This window comes from Moesziomyces antarcticus (genome assembly GCF_000747765.1).
Source record: "Moesziomyces antarcticus DNA, scaffold: scaffold_v10001, strain JCM 10317, whole genome shotgun sequence".
NCBI classification, from domain to species: Eukaryota; Fungi; Basidiomycota; class Ustilaginomycetes; order Ustilaginales; family Ustilaginaceae; genus Moesziomyces; species Moesziomyces antarcticus.
In genome coordinates, this window is record NW_014639009.1 from 818,575 (window position 1) to 841,253 (window position 22,679).

The 22,679-nt window shown below is 62.1% G+C and overlaps 6 protein-coding genes across 6 annotated transcripts; 3 read left to right on the plus strand and 3 right to left on the minus strand.

The window, feature by feature from the left end:
• Positions 1-168: 168 nt before the first annotated feature.
• PAN0_001c0296 (NAD-dependent glycerol-3-phosphate dehydrogenase) lies at positions 169-2,370 on the plus strand (the record flags this gene model as incomplete). The annotated part of the gene is made up of 3 exons (XM_014803914.1): positions 169-212; positions 439-1,089; positions 1,149-2,370. 3 exons carry the CDS (start codon positions 169-171, stop codon positions 2,368-2,370), a joined length of 1,917 nt encoding a protein of 638 aa, XP_014659400.1.
• Positions 2,371-2,622: 252 nt separating this feature from the next.
• PAN0_001d0297 (uncharacterized protein) lies at positions 2,623-4,869 on the minus strand (the record flags this gene model as incomplete). The annotated part of the gene is made up of 3 exons (XM_014803915.1): positions 2,623-4,288; positions 4,389-4,483; positions 4,858-4,869. The coding sequence occupies 3 exons, from the start codon at positions 4,867-4,869 to the stop codon at positions 2,623-2,625; spliced, it is 1,773 nt and encodes a 590-aa protein (XP_014659401.1).
• A 701-nt stretch (positions 4,870-5,570) lies between these two features.
• Positions 5,571-8,624, plus strand: PAN0_001c0298 (uncharacterized protein; the record flags this gene model as incomplete). The annotated part of the gene is made up of 1 exon (XM_014803916.1): positions 5,571-8,624. One exon carries the CDS (start codon positions 5,571-5,573, stop codon positions 8,622-8,624), a length of 3,054 nt encoding a protein of 1,017 aa, XP_014659402.1.
• Positions 8,625-8,778: 154 nt separating this feature from the next.
• PAN0_001d0299 (sec7 domain-containing protein) lies at positions 8,779-13,896 on the minus strand (the record flags this gene model as incomplete). The annotated part of the gene is made up of 1 exon (XM_014803917.1): positions 8,779-13,896. One exon carries the CDS (start codon positions 13,894-13,896, stop codon positions 8,779-8,781), a length of 5,118 nt encoding a protein of 1,705 aa, XP_014659403.1.
• Positions 13,897-14,630: 734 nt separating this feature from the next.
• On the minus strand, positions 14,631-17,426 carry PAN0_001d0300 (uncharacterized protein; the record flags this gene model as incomplete). Its single annotated transcript, XM_014803918.1, has 1 exon — positions 14,631-17,426. The coding sequence occupies one exon, from the start codon at positions 17,424-17,426 to the stop codon at positions 14,631-14,633; it is 2,796 nt and encodes a 931-aa protein (XP_014659404.1).
• Positions 17,427-21,547: 4,121 nt separating this feature from the next.
• On the plus strand, positions 21,548-22,220 carry PAN0_001c0301 (uncharacterized protein; the record flags this gene model as incomplete). Its single annotated transcript, XM_014803919.1, has 4 exons — positions 21,548-21,610; positions 21,678-21,815; positions 21,883-21,979; positions 22,063-22,220. 4 exons carry the CDS (start codon positions 21,548-21,550, stop codon positions 22,218-22,220), a joined length of 456 nt encoding a protein of 151 aa, XP_014659405.1.
• Positions 22,221-22,679: the final 459 nt, after the last annotated feature.

Below are 22,679 nucleotides of genomic sequence, written 5' to 3' on the forward strand. Positions count from 1 at the left end.
GGCTAACGAAGTAGCTCGGGTGTGAGGAGTGGAATTTGCCGCTGGTTCGGAACGGCAGCTTGCCGACCGGAAGGAAAGTGTGTGCTTGGCCGGCCTCTTTCACAACTAGGATGTACCTGACGTCAAGAAGTATCCGGCGTTTTGATTGCAGATGCCGGACGCACGACCATGTCGTTGACATCCGAAGCCGGTCAGAACCAAAGCGAACTAGGGTCTACCACGCGAATCTTTTGCGACCAGCCACCGGCAAGACCAAGTTTTCGGCGCCGGCCTCCTCCGAAAGCGCGTATCGCCCTTCGTGACGCCGGTCGAATTCGAGGATTTTCGGTCCGCCCGGCGCCCAGCTGCGTCTGCTGCAGAGACGTCGCGGATATGCCCTCTTTGCACTGCGATAGGCCTCTCCGACCCGGAGCGCAATCTCGGGTGACGGGCGGGTAGCGAGCATGAACTGCACCTGCCGATATGCTGGCAGCCCGACCAATCCCAAGATGGGGCTCTTGGCTCTCCTGATGCAATCTTTGAAAAGTCGTTGGCTCCTATCGATGCGATTTTCGCGCGTGAGGGCGCTCCGTGCACATTTTCGAGGGCACATTTTCGAGGCAACCGCAGGGCGAGGCGAAGGGGCGCATCACGGGACCCCATAGCTTGCTCGGAAAGCGTGCTGAACCCTCCACTTTGGTGGACGCCTAGATCTGGCGAGAGGCTCGGATTCTGGCCTGCCTCTTCCGGATGTCCCGGTCTGGGCGGGGGCTGCACTGCGCTGGAGCTTTGCCTGGACTCGTTTCAGCTGCTTCGGCGCACGCTCGATCCCGACCGACCAGCTGCGGCCCAACTTTTTCAAAATTTGGGCCCCACCTCGCCCCACTCGCAGTTCATACAGCCCTCTGCCCGCGACAGTTCTTCCGAGGGTCGCGCGCTGCTGCCTGCTGCGCCTGGGCCGACTGCATATCGCTGCCCAAAAGATCAAGCCTCTCCGATCTGCGTTGCTCACTCGCCCACCTTCACATCTTCCATCTGCCATCGGTCCATCATCGTCACCACTGCGACACCATCATCGCAACTCTGCGACGAAGCAAAGCAACCGGTCTCGTCGGCACTTAGAAGAGAGAGCTACGTCGCCCATCCTCCACCATTACGTCGTTATTCAGATCCATCCTCCCCGGTCCGGCTCGACTGGCACGGTTCAACGTCTCGAGCTCCCACCTGCCTCGCTCTCAGGCGATCGCTGCACCTTCGATTCGTCAAACTCTCACCTTGCCGCAACGGTACACGGTCCGATCGTTCAATATGTCGTCCTCGTCCTCATCAGCTGCGGCGTCGGGATCGCAAAAGAAGCACAAGGTGGCCATCGTCGGCTCGGGCAACTGGGGCTCGGCGATAGCGCGCATCGCAGGCCAAAACACACAGCGACACTCGGACATCTTTGAGCACGAGGTGCAGATGTACGTCTTCGAGGAGGACTACAAGGGCAAGCCGCTGTCGCAGGTCATCAACGAGACGCACGAGAATCCCAAGTACCTGCCGGGATGCCAATTGCCAGACAACGTGGTGGCGAATCCGTCGCCCGTGGATGCGGTTAAGGACGCCACGATGCTTGTGTTTGTGCTGCCGCACCAGTTCATCCGCTCGGTGTGCAAGCAGCTGAAGGGCAAGGTGGATCCGAACGCGCACGCCATCTCGATGATCAAGGGCGTCGAGGTGAAGGACGGCAAGATCTCGATCTTTGCCGATGTGATTCAGGAGGCGCTCGGCATCTCGTGCTCGGCGCTGTCCGGTGCCAACATCGCCAACGAGGTGGCGCAGGACAAGTTTTCGGAAACCACGATCGGACACCGTGCCGATGCCAAGGGCCGCGAGAACGCCGAGCTCTTCTTCAAGCTCTTCGACACGCCCACGTTCAAGGTGGGCATCATCGAGGATGTGGCGGGAGTGAGCCTGTGCGGTGCGCTCAAGAACGTCGTCGCCATTGCGGCCGGTTTCACCGACGGCCTGGGCTGGGGCGACAACGCCAAGGCGGCGGTGATGCGCATCGGCCTGATGGAGATGAAGCGCTTCAGCGAAGAGTTCTTCGACGGCGTCAAGCCCGAGACGTTCACCGAGACGTCGGCTGGCGTGGCGGACCTGATCACCACGTGTCTCGGCGGCCGCAACCGCAAGTGCGCCGAGGCCTTCGTCAAGACGGGCAAGCCGTTTGACCAGCTCGAAAAGGAGCTGCTCAACGGGCAGAAGCTTCAGGGCACCGAAACGGCGCGCGAGGTGCACGAACTCCTCGCCGCCCGCGGCAAGGTGGACGATTACCCGCTCTTCAAGGCCGTCTATTCGATCGCTTACGAAGGCATTGACGCCCACGACCTCACCAGCCGCTTATAGCTTGCCTCCCCTCTCCTCGGTCAGCGACCCTCGCTCTGCTTTGTCAAGGTCTACAGTACACACACATATGCTCTCGTCTAGGTATTCTGGGACCGTCATCGTGAATGCTTCTCAATCTGTTTTCTGGCCAATTCCATCTCGCATGACACTCCGGATTGCAGAATGACGAATGCACCGAACGACGAGGGAGTGGCGCATGACGGGTGACGCTTTTGCGGATTGAGTTGGCAATGACTTTGAAATGGAGCGAGGCTAGGAGCGTGAGGATGACATGACGCTGGTGACGCTTGCCCATCCAGGCTCGTATTCGTCATCGCTGGCGTCTAAATCGGCAGCGGAGAGCACTGTGCCTGGGGGCGGACGGCGCAGACGCTGCGACTGGCTCTTGGTGCGGCCCATGGCGACTGCCTGCCGAGCGCGCTCGACCGCACTGACGGTGTTGGAGGAGCTTGAAGGTGTGAGTGTTCCGTTGGAGGGTGATCTTGCGAAATCCACAGGTGTGCTGGAGCTAGAGTGAGACGGCAATGCACCCACCTCGAACGAAGGTACATCGTGAACTAGGGGTGCTTTGACCGCCTCAGGCCCAAGATCTTTGGCTTCCGCTACCTCATCGCGGGGGACAAGAAGCCCTGGCCCTCGCACTTGATGTGCTGCCGGATCGAGCGGGTCGACGCGGCCCGAGTCGGTCCTTTCCACTTGAGCACGCTCGGGCAGCGTTCCGGAAGCAGCGTAGTCCGCGGGGGGAAGCTTGCTCCCGTTCGATGATGTGAGTCTGGCAGCTTCGAGATCGCGATCCACGTCGGGCACGCCGTGACCCTGGACCCACGGTTCCGGTATATCGGTCTTGGACGGCTGGGTTTGGGCAGCGAGGATCTCGCTCGTGTCTATGGGCTTGGGCACCTGGCCAGCGAGGTCGGAAGGGGCGGGAGCGACCCAAGGATCTTGATCGGGGGTTTGCGCCTTGTCAGAGAGTTCGAGGTCGTGCGCGCGTTGTCGGATGCGTTCGACATCGTCGGCGGAACGTCCGTGGATGCCGATCTCGATCGAAGTGTCGGGAGTGGCATCTGTGGCTTCCAAGGCGCCGTTGAGCTTGGTCGAAGGTGTGGGTGTCGCGGAAGGGGCCTCGGGGAATTCTGGGATCGCGGCCACTGGCGGCTGCTCTGGAAGGCGCTGGTCGGAGTGGATCTTTTGCAGGTCGATCTCGGTAGTTGGGGTGTCTGGGAGCTTTGGCAAGTTGTCGGACTGTTCGGATGCGGCGACGGCACCTGCGAAAACTTCATGTGTTTGTGATGCTGTTTTGTCCTCGGGGCGATTTCGGCCGGTCAAGACGAGGTCATCATCGAGTTCGGCGAATGCATCCCTGCCGGTTCCGTGGACGATGTTGTCGGAGACGCCTCGTTGGAGACGCGCAGCGCCGTAGCTGGTTGATCGCGGCGCACCACTGCCGAGAAACGCACCGCCAGTCATTTGCGGGCGCAGGCTGGCTGAGGCTGGGTCGCCCCATCCGCCACCAGCGCCAGCACCGAGCCAGACACCGCCTGTCATCTGTGGCCGCAGCACACCCTCACCCCAAGCGCCCGTGCCCTTGCCGGCGACGGAGCCTGGGAACTGACGCCGCGCACTGCGGATCTCTGGATTCGGTGCTGGCGACCCGAAGGAGCTCCTGGGCATGACGGGCTTCTCATCGCTGGATTGGAACTTTGCGATGCGGTCGCGTACCGCGTTGGCGGCCGAAGCACTGCCCGAAGGGGATCGGGAAGGGCTTTCGCCTGGGCTTAGACGTCCGGAGGTGGTAGCTGATGCGGACGCAGGTAGTGAGAGGTTGTTGGAACGGGCCGGGTTGGACGTCTTGCGCTGGAGAGCGGCGATGCGCTCGGAGAGGCTTGCGCCAGCCTTTGGCAGAGGCTGAGACCTGTCGCTTGACCTGGCGAGAGAGGGAGGATGGAAACGGAGAACGGGTGAGCCAAGGCATGCCTCTAGCGACAGGGCCAAACGAGATTCGGTCTGTATGTACTTACATGGCTGTGGATTGGCGGAGGGTGGTGGTGCGAGGAGACGAGATGCCGCGGCCAGCGCGAGACACGACTTTCTGGTGGTACTGCCCGCGCGGTCCCTGACCAGTGTGGAATGCTTAACGCTGCGGTGCAGTGCAGTGGCTCGCGTTCGGAAAGGTTGGGGTAGATGTGAACGTATGGTGGTGTTGCGGACACGATGCTTGATCGGAGGCTAGGCGGCTTCGTGGGGAAGGTCTCAGGCTGAGAAGGTCGCTAAAATGCAAGGTGCGGCGATTGCGCCCTGAGCTGGCTGGTCGGGCGAGGTGGCGCGTGCAGGCGCTCCACGAAGGCTTTCACTCGAAAGGCACACAAGCACACGTCGAAGCACGCGCACACGCCGCCGAGAGCCTGCGTGCGTGGCTGACGTGGGTGCAAGCGGGGATGGCTCGAGCTGCTTCTGCTGCAGCCAATTTGCAAGTGCACGCGTGCGTACCTTCGCTGCCATCTGAATCGCCTTGGAAAATCAGACTTGCCCTCCTTCTATCGACTCCTCGCCCTGCGAAGGACAGACAACAGCGACATGTGATCTCACGGGAAAGCCGAGCGTATTGCAAACGGTCACGAGTCGCTGCTCCGAGCGTGTGTGTGCTATCACTGTGCTGATCAGTGTGAAATAGCTGCTTGTGGCATCACAAATGGCTTCGGCGTGGGCCGATTCGACTGGGCTGGTTACAACTCTCTTGCGGCGCTTCCGACGTTCACAGCCAAGCTTCATCCGATGCTCACAATGCGAATGCAGCCCAGCTCAGGAACATGCTTTTGCGCTGTCATCGGCCCAGGCGCGAATGGAGGGGTTTGACTGATACTAAGTGGGTTCGTGCGTATTCAACATTTTGGCGCGAGTGGGGGCCAAAGTGGTGACCGCGGTGGGACTGACTGCGCGGGGGGGAACGTGTGGACGTGGAGCGTCTCACCTCACAAGCGAGTCTCAGATCCGCTCTTCTCAAATACGCTCGAGCACCGTTTCACTTGCACGAATTCCATCACGCACAGCATACCCTGGTTTCCCTCAGTCACAACATCAACGCTTGCATCCCACATCCCACGTCTCGCATTGGCGCCGGTCGCCACGCTGCTGAAGCGCACATCCACCCGCCTCTCCTTTCGCTTCCAGACTGGCCCCGAGCACACCAAGCCGACACAGCCATGTCGGCAGCTCCTGAATCCGATGCGGTGCGCCAGGACGACCCCAAGTCCGCGCAGCCCGAAGCTCCCGAATCGGACACCAAGTTGAAGAGGATGGATCCCGACTCCATCCTCGCCGATGAAGCCGACCCAGACCAGGTGCTGGGCACCGATTCATCGTCCGATGCAGCTGCAAAGCGCACTTCCGCCTTCCATCTCCCCAGCGATGCCGGCCAATCCGACCTCAAAAGGGCCTCCGCTGCTTCTGCCATCTTCAGTCAGAGCGACTCGATCAACAGTCCTCGAGCACCCACCCGTTCCATGACCACAGAGCAGCATGCCATCCCAGAAGCGCAACCACTACCAACAACACAGGAGCTGCAGGCTCAAGTCTCCGACCTCACCAACCAGGTGACCGGTCTCAACGAGAAGCTCGTCAAATCCTTCAATCGCATCGCCGACCTCGAGGACGACTACTCGGACGCCCAAGAGACCATCCGCACCATGTCGGCAAAGATCAAGGAGCTCGAAAAGGAGCGCGCAGAGCACCTCGACGCCCTCAACACTGGCCTCCTCGTCGAAAAGGCTCACGTCAGCAGCGAGATGCAGAGGATGATGGACCGTGTCATCGAAGAGACCGCCCAACGCGGCAAGGCAGAGAGTGACAAGAGCAAGATCGAGGCCGAGCTCGACGAGCTCAGCTCGAGTCTCTTTAGCGAAGCCAACAAGATGGTCGCCGTCGAGCGCCTGTCGCGTGCCAGAGCCGAAGAAAAGAGCCGCAACATGGAGGAGCGGCTCAAAGATACCGAGGGCATCATGCTCGAGCAACAGAAGGTGCTTGCCGATCTGCAGCGCCAGGTCGAAAAGCTGCAAGCCGATCCAGCCTCCAAGAAGATCACCGCCGACACTGCATCCATCGCTTCCCTCGAAAGCGACGCCGTCAGCTTCCATCGCCTCAACACCTCCTCCCTCGCTCGATCCATCTCCCAGAGGACCGCTGTGCGTGAGCTCAAGCACAAACCCGCTGCCGACCTTCCAGCCCAAGCTCGTCTCATCATCAACATCGTCCCCTACCAGGAGTTCCGTTCGTTCATCGCCCATCTGCGCAAATTGCGAAAACAGCTGGCTCCTTTCTACAACTATCCACTCCCGCACGGCGCTCGTGACTCGCTCACCGGCACCCCTACCCCACGCACCGCTTCGCCAGCGCCTCAGCAAGCGTCTAGCGCTGTATCGACGACGACCAACTCTATCGCGACTGCTTCATCCGCCTACAGCCAAGGCATTGGCGGCGGTCTCTATTCCAGCTCGCCATTCGCCATCGCAGGCGTCAGCCGACACCGTGACTATCCTACTTTACCGTCCAACGTTGACAACCTGGTATCGCTGCCAAATCAATTGTCCTTGCCCTTCATCAAGCGCTCCCAGGAAGAGGATGTAGAACCGTGCCTCCGTCTCGACTTCGCGCCGGGGCTCAACTGGCTCAGCAGGCGTCAGGCCAACACGGCGATTCTCGATGGCAACCTCGTCATCGAACCCATCTTTTCCGGAAGCACCACCCTCGACGAGGATCGCATCCGCCGAGAGAATGCCCACCTGCCTCCCGCAGCTTGCGCCATGTGTGGCATCCCGGTCGTCAACGTGCCTCTGCCAGGCGGTGTGGCAGCTACCGCCATGTCCTCCGAACAGGGTGGCAAAACTTCCCTCGTACCCAGCAGCATCGCCACCGCAACTTCCAGCTGGGCCAGCTCAGCCGCGAGCTCGCTCGGCTCAATCACTGGAAGCTCCGCCAGCAGTGGATCCAACTCGGCCACCATCACGCCCAAGCCTTCCAGGGGAGGCTTGTTCAGCTCATTCAGGCGATCGTCCGGCACCAACAAAGCCACGGACACAGAGGCGACCGCGACCGCGACCGCCTCGACCGAGGCCACGGATGCACACGTCGACGTGCCTGTCGAAGCGTTGGTCTCGCCCAACCTGCCGGTGCCCACGCACATTTTCCGATTGAGCGAGAGCGCGCCCACCCGCTACCTCCTGTGTCCGCACCACTGCCTCATGCGTCTTCGCGCCGCGTGCCAGTTCTGGGGATTTGTGCGCAACCTCGAGCGCTCGGTGGTCTTGGAAGGCAAATTCATGAATGACGAGCCTCATCCGCTCGCCGCCAGCACGCCGTCCCTGGAGCTGGCCAAGCCGCTCGACGCGCCCAAGAGCGAACAGGTCGAGACACTCGAGAAGGCCGTCGCTGCTGCGGAAAAAGAGGAAGAGGCCGCGCCCGCTCCGGAAGAGCCGGCTGCTGCTCAGTCAGAGAACAAGGATGACGGCGATGCCGACAAGGAGGCGGAATCCGACGACGAGACCGAGGCAGAAAAGGTCAAGGAGAGCGTGCAGGAAGGCTCAGGTGCTTCCGACGCTTCTGACACTGCTTCTGGGAACAAAGAGGCGGCGGATGTGGAGAGCAAAGCCGCACCGGCTGCCGAGGACACAGAGACGTCAGAGGCGAAGGACAAGGAAGACAACGAGGAGACAGACGAGACGCCCGCAGAGGCAGCCACCAAGCACGACGACGATGACTTTGCCGACGCTCCATCCTCGCCGACCGAGCCCAAAGCACCGGACGCGCCAGAAGACGAGCAGAAGGAAGATGATGCTACGGACGGCGCGACCAAGGCAGAGACTGCGGCTACGGAGCCAGCGGGTGAATCGGACCCGACAGCGACCGCTGATGCGAGCAATGCTGCGGCTGGTGCTGCCGAAGGATCGGACGCAGCTGCTGCCCCTGCGCCGCCGCTGCCTCCACGCTCGGTAGCGCGCGGCACGGGCTCCGTGTCGCCCGCACCTGCTGTCCCCCCACGCCGCCATCCTCGCGCGGGCGCGCTTGCTGTGCCACCTCAACGCAGCTCGAGCGCATCTGCATCCGCACCTCTGCGCCCCGCCACGCCCGCCAACACGGCGCTCTTCCTCGACCGCCTCGACGCCATGGAGTGGGAGGACAAGATGTGGACCGAACTCACCAAGCTCAAGGAAGAGCTCTGGCGCGCACGCATCGGTTTGGTCACCGACGACGCCACCATCTGAAACGCTTGCACTCACGCAGTCACACACAGACACTCCTGGCAATCACAATCACACTGCGACAATCACCAGATGCACGTCACGGCCCTTGAAACCCTTGATTGCAAGGGAACCTTTGCGAGATTGAGCAAACAGGGCGTGCAGTGACCCGACTAGGCTAGGCGATGCTGAGTTCGGCGAGCGCGTCGTCGCCCTGTTGGATCATGCCCTCTACTTCTCGGCGGGCGGTGCGCTCTGCCTTGAGATCGGCGCTCTTGCGCAGCGCCTCGGTGTAGCTGTGGTACTTGACGAGCTCCTGCAGCAGATGGTTGCTCTTGCGCTCCCAGTTGGCGAGCGCCTTGGCGTGGTTGGTGCCCTTGGGCGAGTAGAGGCTCAGCATGGGCTGACGCAGCTCATTGTGCAGCGTCAGTTCGGCTTCCAACCGCTCCACCTGCTTTTCCAAACGCGCGAGCTGACGCTCTTCGCTCAGCGTAGATGCTACTGTCGGCAATTGAGGCGCCCGCCATTCGTTGACAAACACGCGCTCGTTGGATAGGTATCCAGCATTGGACGAGGTGCTAATCGACGTCGCGGGCGAAGGCGACACCGACGACGACCCAAATGTGCGCAACCCAACCTTGCCGCGCACCCCACCCTTGCCGCTTCGAACACTGCGTGCGTCGCCCTCACCCAGCTGACTCTGACTGCCGAATGTCGAGGCACCACCGTTGTCGAGCTCTTCGTACTCGTCGTCGTCCAGCTGCGGAAGCACCTTGTTCCAGCCGTACTCCATGTTGCTCACGCCACCCGCGAGCGGCTCCTTGGACTGGCGTGCCGCCCAGTAGTTGCACGTGCTCACCCACTCGTTGACCAGCTCCTCGTGACCCGTCTGGAAGAAGTACACCTTGCCGCCGGGCAGCGTGAGTGCAAACACGTGCGGACGCGCGCGGTTGTAGCCGGGCGGCGGAAGCGCGTTGGCCAGCGAGTGCGCCAGCGCGATCTCGCCCAGACACGTCGCGTTCGACAGCCAGTTGCCGCCACCCAGCACCGCCGATGAACCACCGTCGCCGCCTACAGCAGCGGCCACCGATGCGCGGCCCTTGGCCTTGGACGCTGTGCTTGCCGAGGCCGAGGAGCCGCCAGTGTCGAAGCGGAACATCGAGAGCGTGCCCTTGGACACTACTACAAACAGCTCGGTCCAGTTCTTGTCCTTGGCACGCTTGCCCGTGCTCTCCCAGTAGTGCTTGCGCGTGAGCGAGCCTTCCTTGGCCCATGGCGGACCGGCGAGCGCGAGCTTGTCGTCGTCGTCCTCTTCGTCGATCGCATTCTCGGCAGTCGACGAGGCGTTTGCAGCTCCGCCGGCTGCATCTTCCTCCATCGACTCCTTGATGATGGTGTGCGAGAGCGTGCTGGCAAAGCCCGGCGTGACGCTAAGCGCGGGCGACAGCAGGCGGTCGCGATCCACGCCCGAGGCAAACGTCGCCGAGGGGCGGCCCCATGAGTCGACCGACGAGCGCGAAGGGTTCGGGCTCACAGCGGGATCCAGGAACGAATTGTTCGAGTTCATGCCGCCCAGCAAGCCCTGGATGCCGCGGATGGAGCCGCGCTTGAGCGCAGTCATCCTGTCGTTGCCTTTGCCCGTCTTTCTGCGGCTACCGCCCATGGGGCTGAAGGTGCCCGATGTCCGACCGGTGGCCAGTGTGCCCGAGCCGCCCTCGGGACTGGGAAGCAGGATGCGATCCGACTTGACCGCAGCATAAATGTCGCGCAGCATGGCCTCGATTTCTGCCTCCTTTCCTTTGGCACCGCTCATGGCAGTGCCCGGACGCGAGCTCTCCTGCGGCTGGCTGTCCGACGATGCCTCGAGGTGAGCCAGGCTCTGCTTGGAGCGGCTACCGAGATAGCTGCTGATGCTATTCCTGCGCTGAGCCGGCGTGGTCGACTGTGCGGCAGCGTCGGCGCTGCGCGTCATGTCGACGTGAGCCGTACTGAAGCTGCTCCTGCTGTCGTCCATGCCGGACGAGACGGGTGCGTCCGAGCTGCTCTCTGCAATCGCACTGAGCGTGTTGCGCACAAATTGCTGTCGCGTCATCCTCTCCTGCAGCTCTGCAATGTGCAGATCCGTGTTGAGCAGCAAAATGCTAAACACGACCGAATGGATCACGTCCGAGCTGCCAAAGATCGAGTCCGGGTTGCACTCGAAGTAGCGCTGCGAGAACGCCGCGAGGATGCGATCGATCTGCTGCGTCTCGGCCCGCAGGAAGAGCTTGTCGCAGAGCCGACGAAAGGCAACGTCGAGCCGCAGCGTGCCAAAGTCAAAGTTGGCAAAGTAGAAAGTGCGCGCGGCGCGGTTGATCAAGCCCAAGCCACCGAGCCACTCTGCGATCTTTTCGCGCTTGAGGAAGCTCGCGTCCTCCTCCCAGCACTTAGTGGCGAGTTCGTGCGCAGATGCAGCCACGGATGGGGGCGCGGCCATCTCGTCCTTGGCCATACGCGAAGACGGTGCGTCGAAGCTCGTCCTCGCAGACGTGGGCGACGAGGAAGGCGAGGCGCTGCGTCGCATCGATGGAGTGGAGAGCAGCCCTGGGCCGGCTCGAACGGATCCTGAGGACGCCGAGTGCCCGCGGCTCATGCTACCGTTGCGCCCCGGTCTTAGGAAAGAGGTCTGGGAGAGCTCGACGACCTTGGGCAGCGCGGAAGCGTCCAATTCGGGCGAAGCGGGTGCTGTGATGATCGCGGTATGACCCATCTCTTGTGGACTCGGGAGATCGACATTGCTGAGATCGGACCGCTTGGTCACCAGACGGATACTCAGCTCGTTGGCATCATCGTCCTCCAAGTCGCTGCCGTTGCTAATCTCTCGTGAAGAATGATCGAGGTGACTCTGTTTCGGCTGGGTGCCGTCTAGCGAGCCCGCTGTCGCTGATGCAAGTGGCTGCTGGGTTGGAGTGTCGTTGACGCGGGCACTCTCGCCCGAAGCTTGCTGTTCATGCGATGCTTGGCTGAGAGACGTCACCTTGGTGTCTGCACTGTCCAGAGCCGAAGTCTCGGCCGCTGTCTCGAAGGAGCGGGCGCTCACGAGGCTGGCACCCGAATCCATGGTGCGACGACGCAATTGCGCTTCGGCGTTGGGGTCGATCGAGTTGCGCACGCTGCTGCGGGCCGAGTGGGTAGGCTCGCGTGGAGAGTCGGCGCCGTTGGTAGGGCTCGGAGCATCGACGACTCGCGGTGATGCCACCGGCGGAAGAGGCTTGGGCCTGTCCGCACGTTTGGTTGTCTCGTTCTCGATGGGCTGTTTGCTCGATGCTTTCGATTCGACAGAGACGCCGTTGGTATTCTGCACGGGTGCCGATGAAACGACCGCCTCTTCGGTGGATGCTCCTGCGGAGATGCCGAGGCCGGTCGTGGTAACTGGCAGACCTCCGTTGCGAGCTGCAGGAGAGCGAGCATCGGTGGGGGTGGAAGTCTTGTGACTGGAGGTCGAGTGATTCGCTGATGCCACCGCCGCGGATGCATTGGTATCCACGGAGACGAGATCGTCCTCCTCGAGGAAGCTGCCCGATCTTTGCTTGTATCGCTGGATGTCGAGGTCGGGAAGCTGGGGCGATGGGCCCCATTGCTTCTTTGATTGTGTTTGCGGCTGCTTGTTCGCTGCGTGCGGGACTTGCTGCGGCGCCTCCTTGAGAGCGTCTTCCATCTGCGACTCGAGCTGCTGGACGGCCAAGCGGATTGCGCCAGTGGAGTCGCTGGATGCCAGCGACTTGTTGCGCTCGTGGCCCTGCGAGCTGGAGCGCTGCGGGAGCGCGACCTTGGAGGTCGGTGACCACTCGGTCATGGTCGCCGGTGCCGACGGTACACGCAAACCGGACTTGCTCGGCGATGCGAGCTCCTGGGCGTCGGCGGCCAACGTACGACCGTGATCCTGCGCCGACATTGTGGCGTGGCTAGGAATCGTCGACATGTGCGAGTTGGAGCTGGCCGAGGACTGAATGAAGCGTTCTGGGATGTCGGGCACGGCGACGCCATCTGTGGAAGCAAAGTGGGTGGTGTGCTTGTGGCTGGTGGAATGCGATGTGCTGCCGGCAGTCGAGGAGCCGCCTTGACTGTGCACACTGGCTTTGCTCTCGCGGCGACCGAGCGAAGTGGCTGACGGATTGGAGCCGGTCGAGTAGGCGCCGCTTGAAGAGCCGGCGCCGTTGGGCTGTGGAGCGTCCCGGTCGCGGCGAGGCTGGCTGCCGTCCTTGCGCAGCTTGCGCAGGAAGCCGCTCGTCTTTTTCATGCGTTGTCGGAACGAGCCCATGGACGAGGCTCGTTCGGCATCGGCGTCGGTCGTTGCTGCGTGGATCTCCTGCTCCAGCCCAAGGCTGCTTGAAGCTCGGGAGCGCGCGCGCATGGTCGCATTGGGCGACGCAGGGGCGGCGGGAGGAAGCATGAAATTGTGCTGAGTCGCCATGGCGGTGGACGTGCGGGATTTGGCGGGCTGAGAGGGGCTGGCGGTAGCGCGTCGCCCAAGAGAGGTGGTGCGGTCGGGCGAGGCGGGCACACGGGCTTGGTCGACCCTGACACCGCCGGACGCAGAGCGCAGGAGAGTCGCAGAGGAAGTCGAAGGCATGGGCTGCTGCTGCTGGGGAGAACCAAAGACGTCGGCATCAGGTGGCCGAGGTGTGACGTCGGTCATCTCCTCGTGCACGTCGTCGAGATCGGTGCTGAGCAGAGATGACGAGAAGCTCTCCCTCCTGCGCTCGACGATGACGCGCTTGGAGCCCGACGAAGCGTCGAGTGAATTCGAGGATGGAATGCGGCTGGAGCTTGCGCGCGGACTATCCTCGGGACCCAGGGCGACCTTTGCGGTCTCTTTAAAGACGTACGTCTCGTCGGAAGCGAGGAGCGCTTCGAAGCTGCGGCCGATGCGTGCGTGCGGCTTTCGGGGCGAGGTGTGGCGGGAGCTGTTGACGCTTGCGATCGAGGGTCGACCGGGGATGTCCGCACTGGCCGAGGCGAAGGATGCGGTGGTGCTCGCGGTGTCGGGTCTTGGTTGAAGATGACGTGCGTCTGGCCTGGTTGCCGGAAGGTCGCCACGCAAGGGAGGCGGGGCGTCACGGTCGCGAGGAGCTGATGGGATGGCGGTGGGTTGAGGAGCGTCGAGCCGGGGATCGGGCAGTGGGATGGGATCGTCGGAAGGCGAAGCGTGTTTGTGGGAGCGTGGATAGGATGGGATCTCGGAATGGTCGCTCGAGAATGAAGTGCGCTGCGACGAGGCGTTGTCGCCCGTCAGAATGTGGGTGGCGGCCGACATGCGTGCGCTTTCCCACACGCCAGAGTGCAGCGAAGGTGGTGCGGGCGCTGTCCAGTCAAGTCGAGCAGATTTGCGGAGGAGAGCGCAGCAGGAACAATGGCTGCAAGCCTGTGCAGAAGCAGCAGTTGTGGGCTTGACCAAAGGTGATGAGGGTCAAATGTGTGGATTTGCGCACGCGTGCAAAGCATGCATGTGCGGCGCACTTTTTGGCTTTGCTTGCGTCGATTTGCTGGCGCGGGTCCAGCTGGGCTGTGAGCTTCGGAAGCTGCCGAAGCGCTGGAAGAAGCCGACGCGCCTCGCAACCCTTAATTTTCGCCTCCGCACCGCACCTCCGCCCCGTCAGCCACGCGTTCCTCCTCTGAGACGTGAGCTTCCCAACGAGATTCCGATTCACAGCCTGCAGATCCACAGCCTCACAGCGATGGACGCTGCCAAGCACAGCGCATACAGAGAGCAACAACATCACGCTCAGAATCGCAGTGCCTTGATCGCAACCACACAACCTCTTCTCACACAGTCTCGCACAGGAGACGATGGTCAAACAGCTCGAATGCTCGATCGACTGTTTCGTACACAGAAAGTGGCGCCTGCCACTCGAGCGCCGCACGAAAGAATTGTGGTGCAGAAGCGATTGGCTTGTGCGTGTGTTGCAAGCTTTCCGTTTCCGTTGCACTGAGGGTGGGAAGGATGGCGTGAGCAAGATGGCTGCTTCGTCGAGCCGAGCTTCGATCACTTTATCCCTCCTCCTTGACCCGGCCGTCGGCTCTCCTTTCCTCCGGGTTGAGCAGCGAGTTGAAGCCAACGCGCAGTCCCGACGTCGTGCTCGTGGTGGTGGCGCTCCTTGCTCGCGGGCCGCTCTTCATGGTCACGGTGGTGTCGCCTTCCTCTTCGCTCGAGCCCCCGGCCGATGCTGATTCCTTCGTCGGTGAATGTTCGGCGCGATGCAGTCGCGAATCGAAAGGTTCCATGTTGGCGCTCCTTCGACTTCCCACGCTCTCCTGCTCGTACCGCAGCCCGTCCTCTTCTTCCTCTTCTTCTTCTTCCTCCTCGGACTCCGACAGCCGGCGATCCTGCATCTGTGTGAATCGACGCGGCGACCGTGCCACGTCGTACGCCTCGGGGCCCGCTCCACGATCGTACTCGCGCATGTATCCGGGCGGGCCCATCTCGCGCCGCAGCTCGGTCCAAGTGTTCATGCTGCGCGATCCCGGTTCGTACGCCGATCGCGAAAGCGGCGGATGATCCTTCACTTGCATCTGCATGTGCATAGGCATTTGCATCGCCATCGGCATCGGCATCGGTCCGCCCGGTGCACCCGGAGGCGGGTGGCCACCGCCGTAGGGATGTCCGTGCGGCAGCGATTGCGGCGGAGGCGGGCCGTGGCCGTGAGCGGGTCCCGGGCCGTACATGGGATGCCAACCAGCGTTGCCGCCGCCAATCGGGCTCATCCTCGAGCCCGAGGCTGCCGGCGGGGGAGGACCGCGCGCCCAGAATGCTTCATCACCACGACCGTGCATCGGTCCTTGCTGTTGTCGCGAAGCGTCCATCTCGGACTGGTCGCCGCCGGGCGCGTGGCATTTCTGGTGACGCCGCAGATTCGACTGCACGCTGAACGAGCGGCCACAGCCCGGCTCGTTGCAAACGAACGGCTTTTCACCCGTGTGCGAGTGATGGTGGATCTTGAGGCTCGACGGTCTCGAGAAGCGCTTGCCGCACCACGCACACTCGTACTTGGCCTGGCCCGACGCGATGGTTCCCGTCGTGCTCGGCGCCGCCCGCACGCCGCCGAATGCGCCGCCATGCTGCGCAGAGATGATGCCGTCCGGCACGCTAGCCAGGCTTTGGCCGCGCATCATCTGCTGCTGGAAAGCACTGCGCTGCGCCTCGGCTTCCGACGGCATCGGACGACGCGGAAAGACCCAACCGGCACCGCCTGGACGTGGTGCCTCCTCACCAGCGCCACGGCCTCGCCTTGGATGGAACGAGTCGAACGCGCCCGAACCCGGCGGTGGGCCGCCTCGCTCGAAAGGCGGCGCGCCCATGCCAGGCGCCGACATTCCCGGCGGGCCATAGTGCGCCTGCATCTCGGGATCGTAGGGCTCCTGCCCCGACATTGAGTGAGACTTGGGCCGATGGCCACGCGTCACGCTTGGATTTTCGTAGAGCTCCATCGGCAGCGGCGCACGCTCCTGCATCGAGAGGCTGTGCTTGTGCGAATACATTCGCCCGCCTGGCGCGTTGGCAGGGTCGTCTCCGCGCTGTTGGCCCATGCGCAGCAGCTCGGACGCCGCCTCGAGCCTTTGCCTGCGTGCCGGGTCGTCCGAATTCGGGAGCGGCGCAATCGGTCGGTCGGTGTGCGTGAGGGTGCGCGCGCGCGGTCGGTGCGGCGGCTGATGCGGCGGTCCGGGCAGATCGGCGGAGCTTCCTGGCGTGCGCAGCGATCGGTGACGCGACAGGCTGGAGAAGTGCTGTTCAGGCGAGAAGCGCGAAGACTCGCCCTGTTGGCCGTGGGCTTCGCGGAAAGGCGGCAAGAGCGAGCCCGACGGTCGGTTACCCATCATCTTGTAGGCGGCCTCGCCTGACTCGAGTGTGGAGGAACGACTGTGCCAGCTGGTGCGGGGGCTGGTGGTCTCGGACCGTGCGCTCGCCGCGCCCCAGCCCTCGTGAGGCACACTCTCCTCCGACGTTTGTGCCGAAGGCACGTAGCCAGGCGGCAGCATGGGCGAAGGGTCCGAAGCGGTCGAGATGTGCGAGAACAAGGTGGAGAGTGAGCCCGAAGAGGATGATGCGGGACGATGGCCGCTGCGCCGTTGCGCTGGCGCAGACATGTCGGAACTTGGGCCTTCGCCATCCAGTGGGACTCGGCGCGAGGGTGGAGAAAGGATGAGGCCTTTGAGCGCTTGTGCCTGACGCGACCGTGAATCGACTCGTCGGCGTGATCCGCCATCTTCGGGACTGAATGGATGTGTTGAGGAGCCGGGATGACGAGGAGGTGTGCTGGGCACAAGCGGACCACTGCGTCCGTAAGACCCAGCCCCAGTGTTGGAAGAGTGCCTGGTGCGGATCGGCCCGAGCGACGATGAGCTGGAGCTGTGTGAGAGGCCGGACTGAAATTCGGAGAAGCTGTTGGTGCTGGCATGGCCGCGCGAGCCGCGTTGATCCAGCGACTGCGAAGAGGCTGCTTGGGGAACTCCTGCTGGCGAACTGGGTGTTGCGGTGCCGAGCGAATGGCCATCTTCGGAGAGTCCATCGGATCGTCGAACTGATGCCAGCGGCTCTGCACGCTCAATGCCGAAGAGATTCTTGATGCTGGGAAGGCTGGTGGACGCTTCCGCGCCCGCCGGGTTGGAGCGCTTGGCAGACGGTTCGGTATCGACTTCCATGTCTCGGTTGTCGATGGCCTCACCAGACTCGGATGCCGAGTCTGCGGCCGAGCGCGGGACGGATCTGTCCCTGGACGATGAAGTGGTGCCGCTGGCGCTTGCGGCACCGGGGAACGGGATCCCCGTTCTCGCGCCGCTCGGCCCCATGGCTCTGTACGTCGACAGAATGGTGCAGGGCGACGCTGGCCAGCCCCTCTGGCTCAGCAAGCAAGACGGTAGGCGAGCGCGATTGAGATGACAAGAAGCGGCTCCTTGATTGTCTCGGAAACGCTAGTGATGGAAAGATGCGATGGGAGACGCAACCAAACAGCTCGTGTGGCGGGTATTCGGATGCAAAGGGAGGGAATATGGCGTCCGATTGGTGCGGCGGCGGTGATAGTGACTTCAAACCACCGAGTGCTGGAGGATACGGACGAGAGGTTGGCAGATCAATTGTCGCTGCTGGTGCAGGATGACATTGGCTCTGGAAGACGCTTCACTGCGGCTTGGCACGCTGCGCTCGATGCGATGGACGAGGTCTGGCGTGAGGCAAAGGCACCGAGTGGCTGTCAGGCGACTCTCTCGTCGGTGATGCCGAGCGACGCTTCCAAAAAGAAGAGTGCTGATAAGGAGGAGTTGTCCCGAGTGGTGGAGAAGAGTTGGCTGAGGCGTGACGAATTGGACGGACGATGCAGGAGAGATGCAGATGCCGAATAGGCGGGGTGAACGAGCGAGTGGTGCGAGATGCAAGGCTGTGCTGGTCGTCTGAGCCAAATGTGGGACGGTGCTAAGCGCCAAGTCGGGCTGTCGGGGCGAGAGCGGATGAAAGGCGGCGCCACTAGGCGATGTGGGGTGACTGTTTGTGGGCGTGGGGCAAGCAGAGGCTGATTGTATAATTAGACGATGTCGACGGGATGAAAGGTGAAATGAAGGCGGGCCGGGGCGTGTTAGGCGTAACGGCGAGCAAAAGAGACAGTTCCGGTTGCTTCGGATGGTGAGACGATCGGTATCATAAGTTGGTGATGGGCGAGATGAAGTGCGTGTGAGCGTAGCGTGTCCACCAAGGAACTCGGGACGGCAAGCACCCAGTGAGCGTGCCTGCGATACGCGCTGAGGGCGAGTGGAGCCAGGACGAGAGGTGAAGGTGTAGCGGTGGTGAAACAGGGAGAAATGATGGAGATGGAGGAGCCGAACCACGTAGGCGGTGGAGTTGGCGAGGCGGCGAATGTGATCTGCACGGTGAGAGGGTCCCGGTCAGCAATGCTGGAGGAACAGCAGCAGCAGCAGCAGCAGCAGCGCACAACGGTCACCCACGATGCACACCCGCAGCGCGGGAGGACGTAATTGGCCTGGTCGTGCCTCAATTTTGGCACTCGCCGTTTGGGTTTTGGCTGAGCCATTTTGAGCTGCTGGCAGTGGCTCGCATCACGCCCTCTGGCCCTGGCCCTCGCGCGCCCGCGCTGCTCGCTTTCTTGTAAGTTATCGCGCCGCCGTCCCGAAAATACAATTAAGAGAGAAGAAAAAAAAAAGAGAAAAAGAAAAGAAAAGAGCAGCATGCCTAGACCCCGTCATGAGAGAGGCCAGGTCAGCCGCAAGGTCCAGCATGTGGGAATTCAAAACGTATGCCGATGCTGCCGCTTCTCTGCACCGCCTCGCCTCGTCCTGTCTGCTTGAGCACGAGGGACGCGCAGCAGGTGCACCTATCGCACATAGGCTTTCCGTGTGGCGGGCGTGGACTCTTCCGTTATTCCAAGCCCGAGCTTCTTTGTAGACTCAACGAACAGCATACTGTACGAGTGGGTGCAGCGTGAGGAGAGACTGGATTCGAGGATATCCACAGTAAAAAAGATTGCGCTGCGAGGTGTGTGGGGCGGCTACATGTGCGCACCGAGGTGGCTGGTCTGCAGGTCTCGGATTTCCAAGCCCTCGTCGATCCATCGAGCGGTACGAGGCGGGCAGGCGGGTTGCCAGGCAAATCAGGCAGAACAGGGTTCGGAGTGTGCAGAAAGCGGCGAGGTGCAAATCCTTGAGCTGCGTGTCCCACGATGGTTGCAGCGGCGTTGGCGCGCGGGACGCGGCTGCAGGTCCAGCGCGCCAGGAGCTATCAGGCAGCAGGCCAGGCCAGGCCGAGCCAGGGCGCAAGACGCGCTGGGCTGACGAACGCGGGCTGCTGACGTGCGGGCTGGCGTCGCCTGCTGGGCTTCGCCTCCTCGATGCAAGGCGCAGTCATGCGTCTGCCTCGCCTCGCCGCACCGCACCGCACCGCGCCGCGTCCCTTCTGCTGCTATTTCCGACCGCGCGACATTCCTGCCTTTCGCTGCGCCAGCCGACGGACGAGTCCAAACAAAAAAGAAATCGCCAGCATCGGAGCAAAAAAGGAGATGCAACACCACAGCTGAGAGCGAACTGGCTGGAAACCGGTGCCAGCTTCCCGGCCACTAAACAAAATTTCTCAAATTCCCAACTCAGCCAGTGAAAGTGACAACTGCCATCGAACTCGTTTGCTCGCCTGCCTTTGACCGGTCAAGAGGCGGCGCAAAGACATGTGGCGATCAGGGCGTGATCCATGACGATGACGATCGCAGCCGAATGACGGATGAGGGTCAAGAATGTGCTGCCAGCATTTTATCAGCGGGCTCGCTAAAGTTGGAGCGTGGTCGTCCACGCTTTAGACGCCGAAGCTGAAGCACTTGCCCTGCGGAGCCAGGAGCCAGCCGAGATGGGCATCACCGTGCAAGCGAAGCCGGCTGTGGTGTACGAGTCCCACGCTCGCACCACGCTGCGTCGGTTGCCAACAAATAGAAGCAATCTACGTAGTGCCGATGGCCGCTTCTCGAGCGTCTCCACATGCTGGACTGCAGACCAATCATCATCCGCCGGACAATCGGCGGTGCCTTCACGCGGGGATGAAAGGGGACATGAATACCAAGCCAGCTTCCAAGCCCGATTTACGATGCAATGCAGCGGTCTTCGAGTCGAATCGCTCGAGCGCCGTGTGCGTTTCTGCGGATGCCGGCCCGCGATTGCGCTTCTGCGGCCTGATACCGCAGGTTTGATCGCCTGGATTGGCAAGCCGCCCCACAGGTCTGCTCATCACAGCTGCCCCGCATGCCTGGCATCGAAGTCGAGATCACAAGCGGCAATCCGTCTGAGAGATTCAGGTAATGCCGAACATGGCTCAGCGATGCTCTGCCTTGGGTCTGCAATGGGCACTTCCCCACATTGGGGCGATGGGCGGCCCAGCTGCTTTGGATCGGGTGCGACGGATCAGAGACAGTGGTCACAGCCAGAGACACTGCCCGAGACAGAGGCGTCGAGAGCCCTGGCTGAAACCACGAGCGGCCTCGATGAAATAGCAGCCAAGCAGCCAAGCAGTCCAGCAGTCCAGCAGTCAAGCAGTCAAGCAGCTAAGCAGTCAAGCAGCAGCACATCCCACCGTGGGCGCACGACTGCGGATTCTAGACTGCGAGACAAGCTGCCTGACGCTAAGGTCACCTCCCTCTGAGCTAGATGCGTCTGCTGGCGGCTAGACCAGCAAGCCTGCCTTCAAAGCACAGGTCGCCCTGGTCTCCCCGTGTCTCGACTCGCCATGTACCCGATGGCTGTGCTGCAGTGCCCAGTACAAACTTGGCAGACAGCGCCTTTCGTGCTCCTGCTGCGAGAGACACGCTAGTGCATCCTGGTCCATTCCGAGAAAAGAAGCGGTCATGGAGACGGGCTGTGCGTCGAGCCTCTTTGCCGTCGCACGGAGGCATCATCGAGGATAAATGGGGCCGCACGACGACGATCCGGATCGTCAGGACCCGAGACTCGCTTTGGCACGTTTAGCAGAACTGATAGCGAATCGAACGTTCCGAGCGCAGACCCCACGTTTTCTTTCGAATGGTCCATGATCTGCAACGACGATGAAGGCAGCAATGATCTTCATCCGGTAGCGTTGACCGAGTTGGGCGATGGAGCAAGGCCAAACTGAGACTGAAAGCGACGCGTAGCTTGCTGCGGCCAGCAGGCTGCAGCACGTCAGTCTCGGGGCGGAGCCTGGAATTCCAGTCCATGACAGCTCGCGAGGCGGTCGCTGTCTCACAAGTGCCTTTGCCGCTCCTCCGCTGCTTTGTTCTTTTTTGATCCTCTTTGGTCTCCGCCCTTGGACAGCGATTTTCGAAAACCAAAAGATCAAAATCAAAAATCTCCTGCGTGTGGATGCGAGGCCGCCGACTTTGGCTGGGGACGACGGAATGTGGCCACGTCGCGGCAACTCGCGTTCAGCATAATTTACTGCAGGATCAAGCATGGATGCGGATGGTGAATTCCGTACCTCTTTCACCTCGAACCTGATGCTCGTTCCAGAGTGGGTACGACAGAGAGCAGGCATGAACGCCTTATGACGACGATGCGAACACGTCGCTGACAATGACACAGTATGCAGGGTCGGCTCGCTTTCGGAAGCCTCCTCCATCAGCGAAGGCCAGAGGCGATATGGAACGCTGCTTCCGTGCGTTGAAGAGCGCAACTGGCGGAAAATCTCCCTTTTGGGGTCGCGGCGGCTCGCCCTTCCCGGTGCGACTCGGCTAGACAGCGCTCCTGTGGTCAGGCCGGCAAATGGCCTAGTCGAGGTTGTTGGCAGTATCTCGACGACTGTCAGCCTGGTCGGCTCCGATCGCAAAGCAAGCAGTCCGGCGACGGTTTTGACAAGGACCGGGCGGCTGGCAACGATCTCCCGGGTTCGTGGCGCTATCGGTCCAAATGGCCCGTTGTCGGCAAAGAGTGACAGGGTTCGACGTGCGTGTCGCCTACCTCGCAACAGGCTGGCCGGATCGAAGCGAGGGCCGGTCCAGCGGCACGGTGATCGGATACGCCGTAAGGCACCACTGCCAGGGCAACGGCTACGCCGAAGGGACGACAAGAGCGGCACACTCGGAGAGTAGCGCCAAGCCAGGCTCCGCTGCGCTGCGCTCATTGTAAAGCCCGCGTTGGGCGGAGAGCGAATCCCCGAAGGTCCCGGGTGACAGATCTGCCCAGCCAGGGTCCAGCTGCACAGCGCACAAACAAAAATCCGGCCCTCCCGAGCGCACGCGTATGAAATCTGCGAGCCGGATAACGACAACCAGCCCACGGTGGTCACGCTGTAGAGAAAGGCGCTGAGCACTGCTTGGGAGCTGTTCTGGACCGCTCGGCTGGGGAGCAAAGGTCGGGTGAGGCGACAACGAGATGCATGATCCCATCCATGGCGTGGGCGTGGGTAGCGCGTGGACTTGCCACCGCCATACAGTAGCCCCTTGATTTCGCCTTACTTTTCCACGCTGGCCACGCTGTTGCCGCTGCGCATTGTTGAGGGTTGCTCTTGCGCGCGTCTTGGCTGGGCCGTCTCGAGGGCGTAATTTCGACGGGCGCGCCACTTCACTCTCCACATCCTGTACGGCG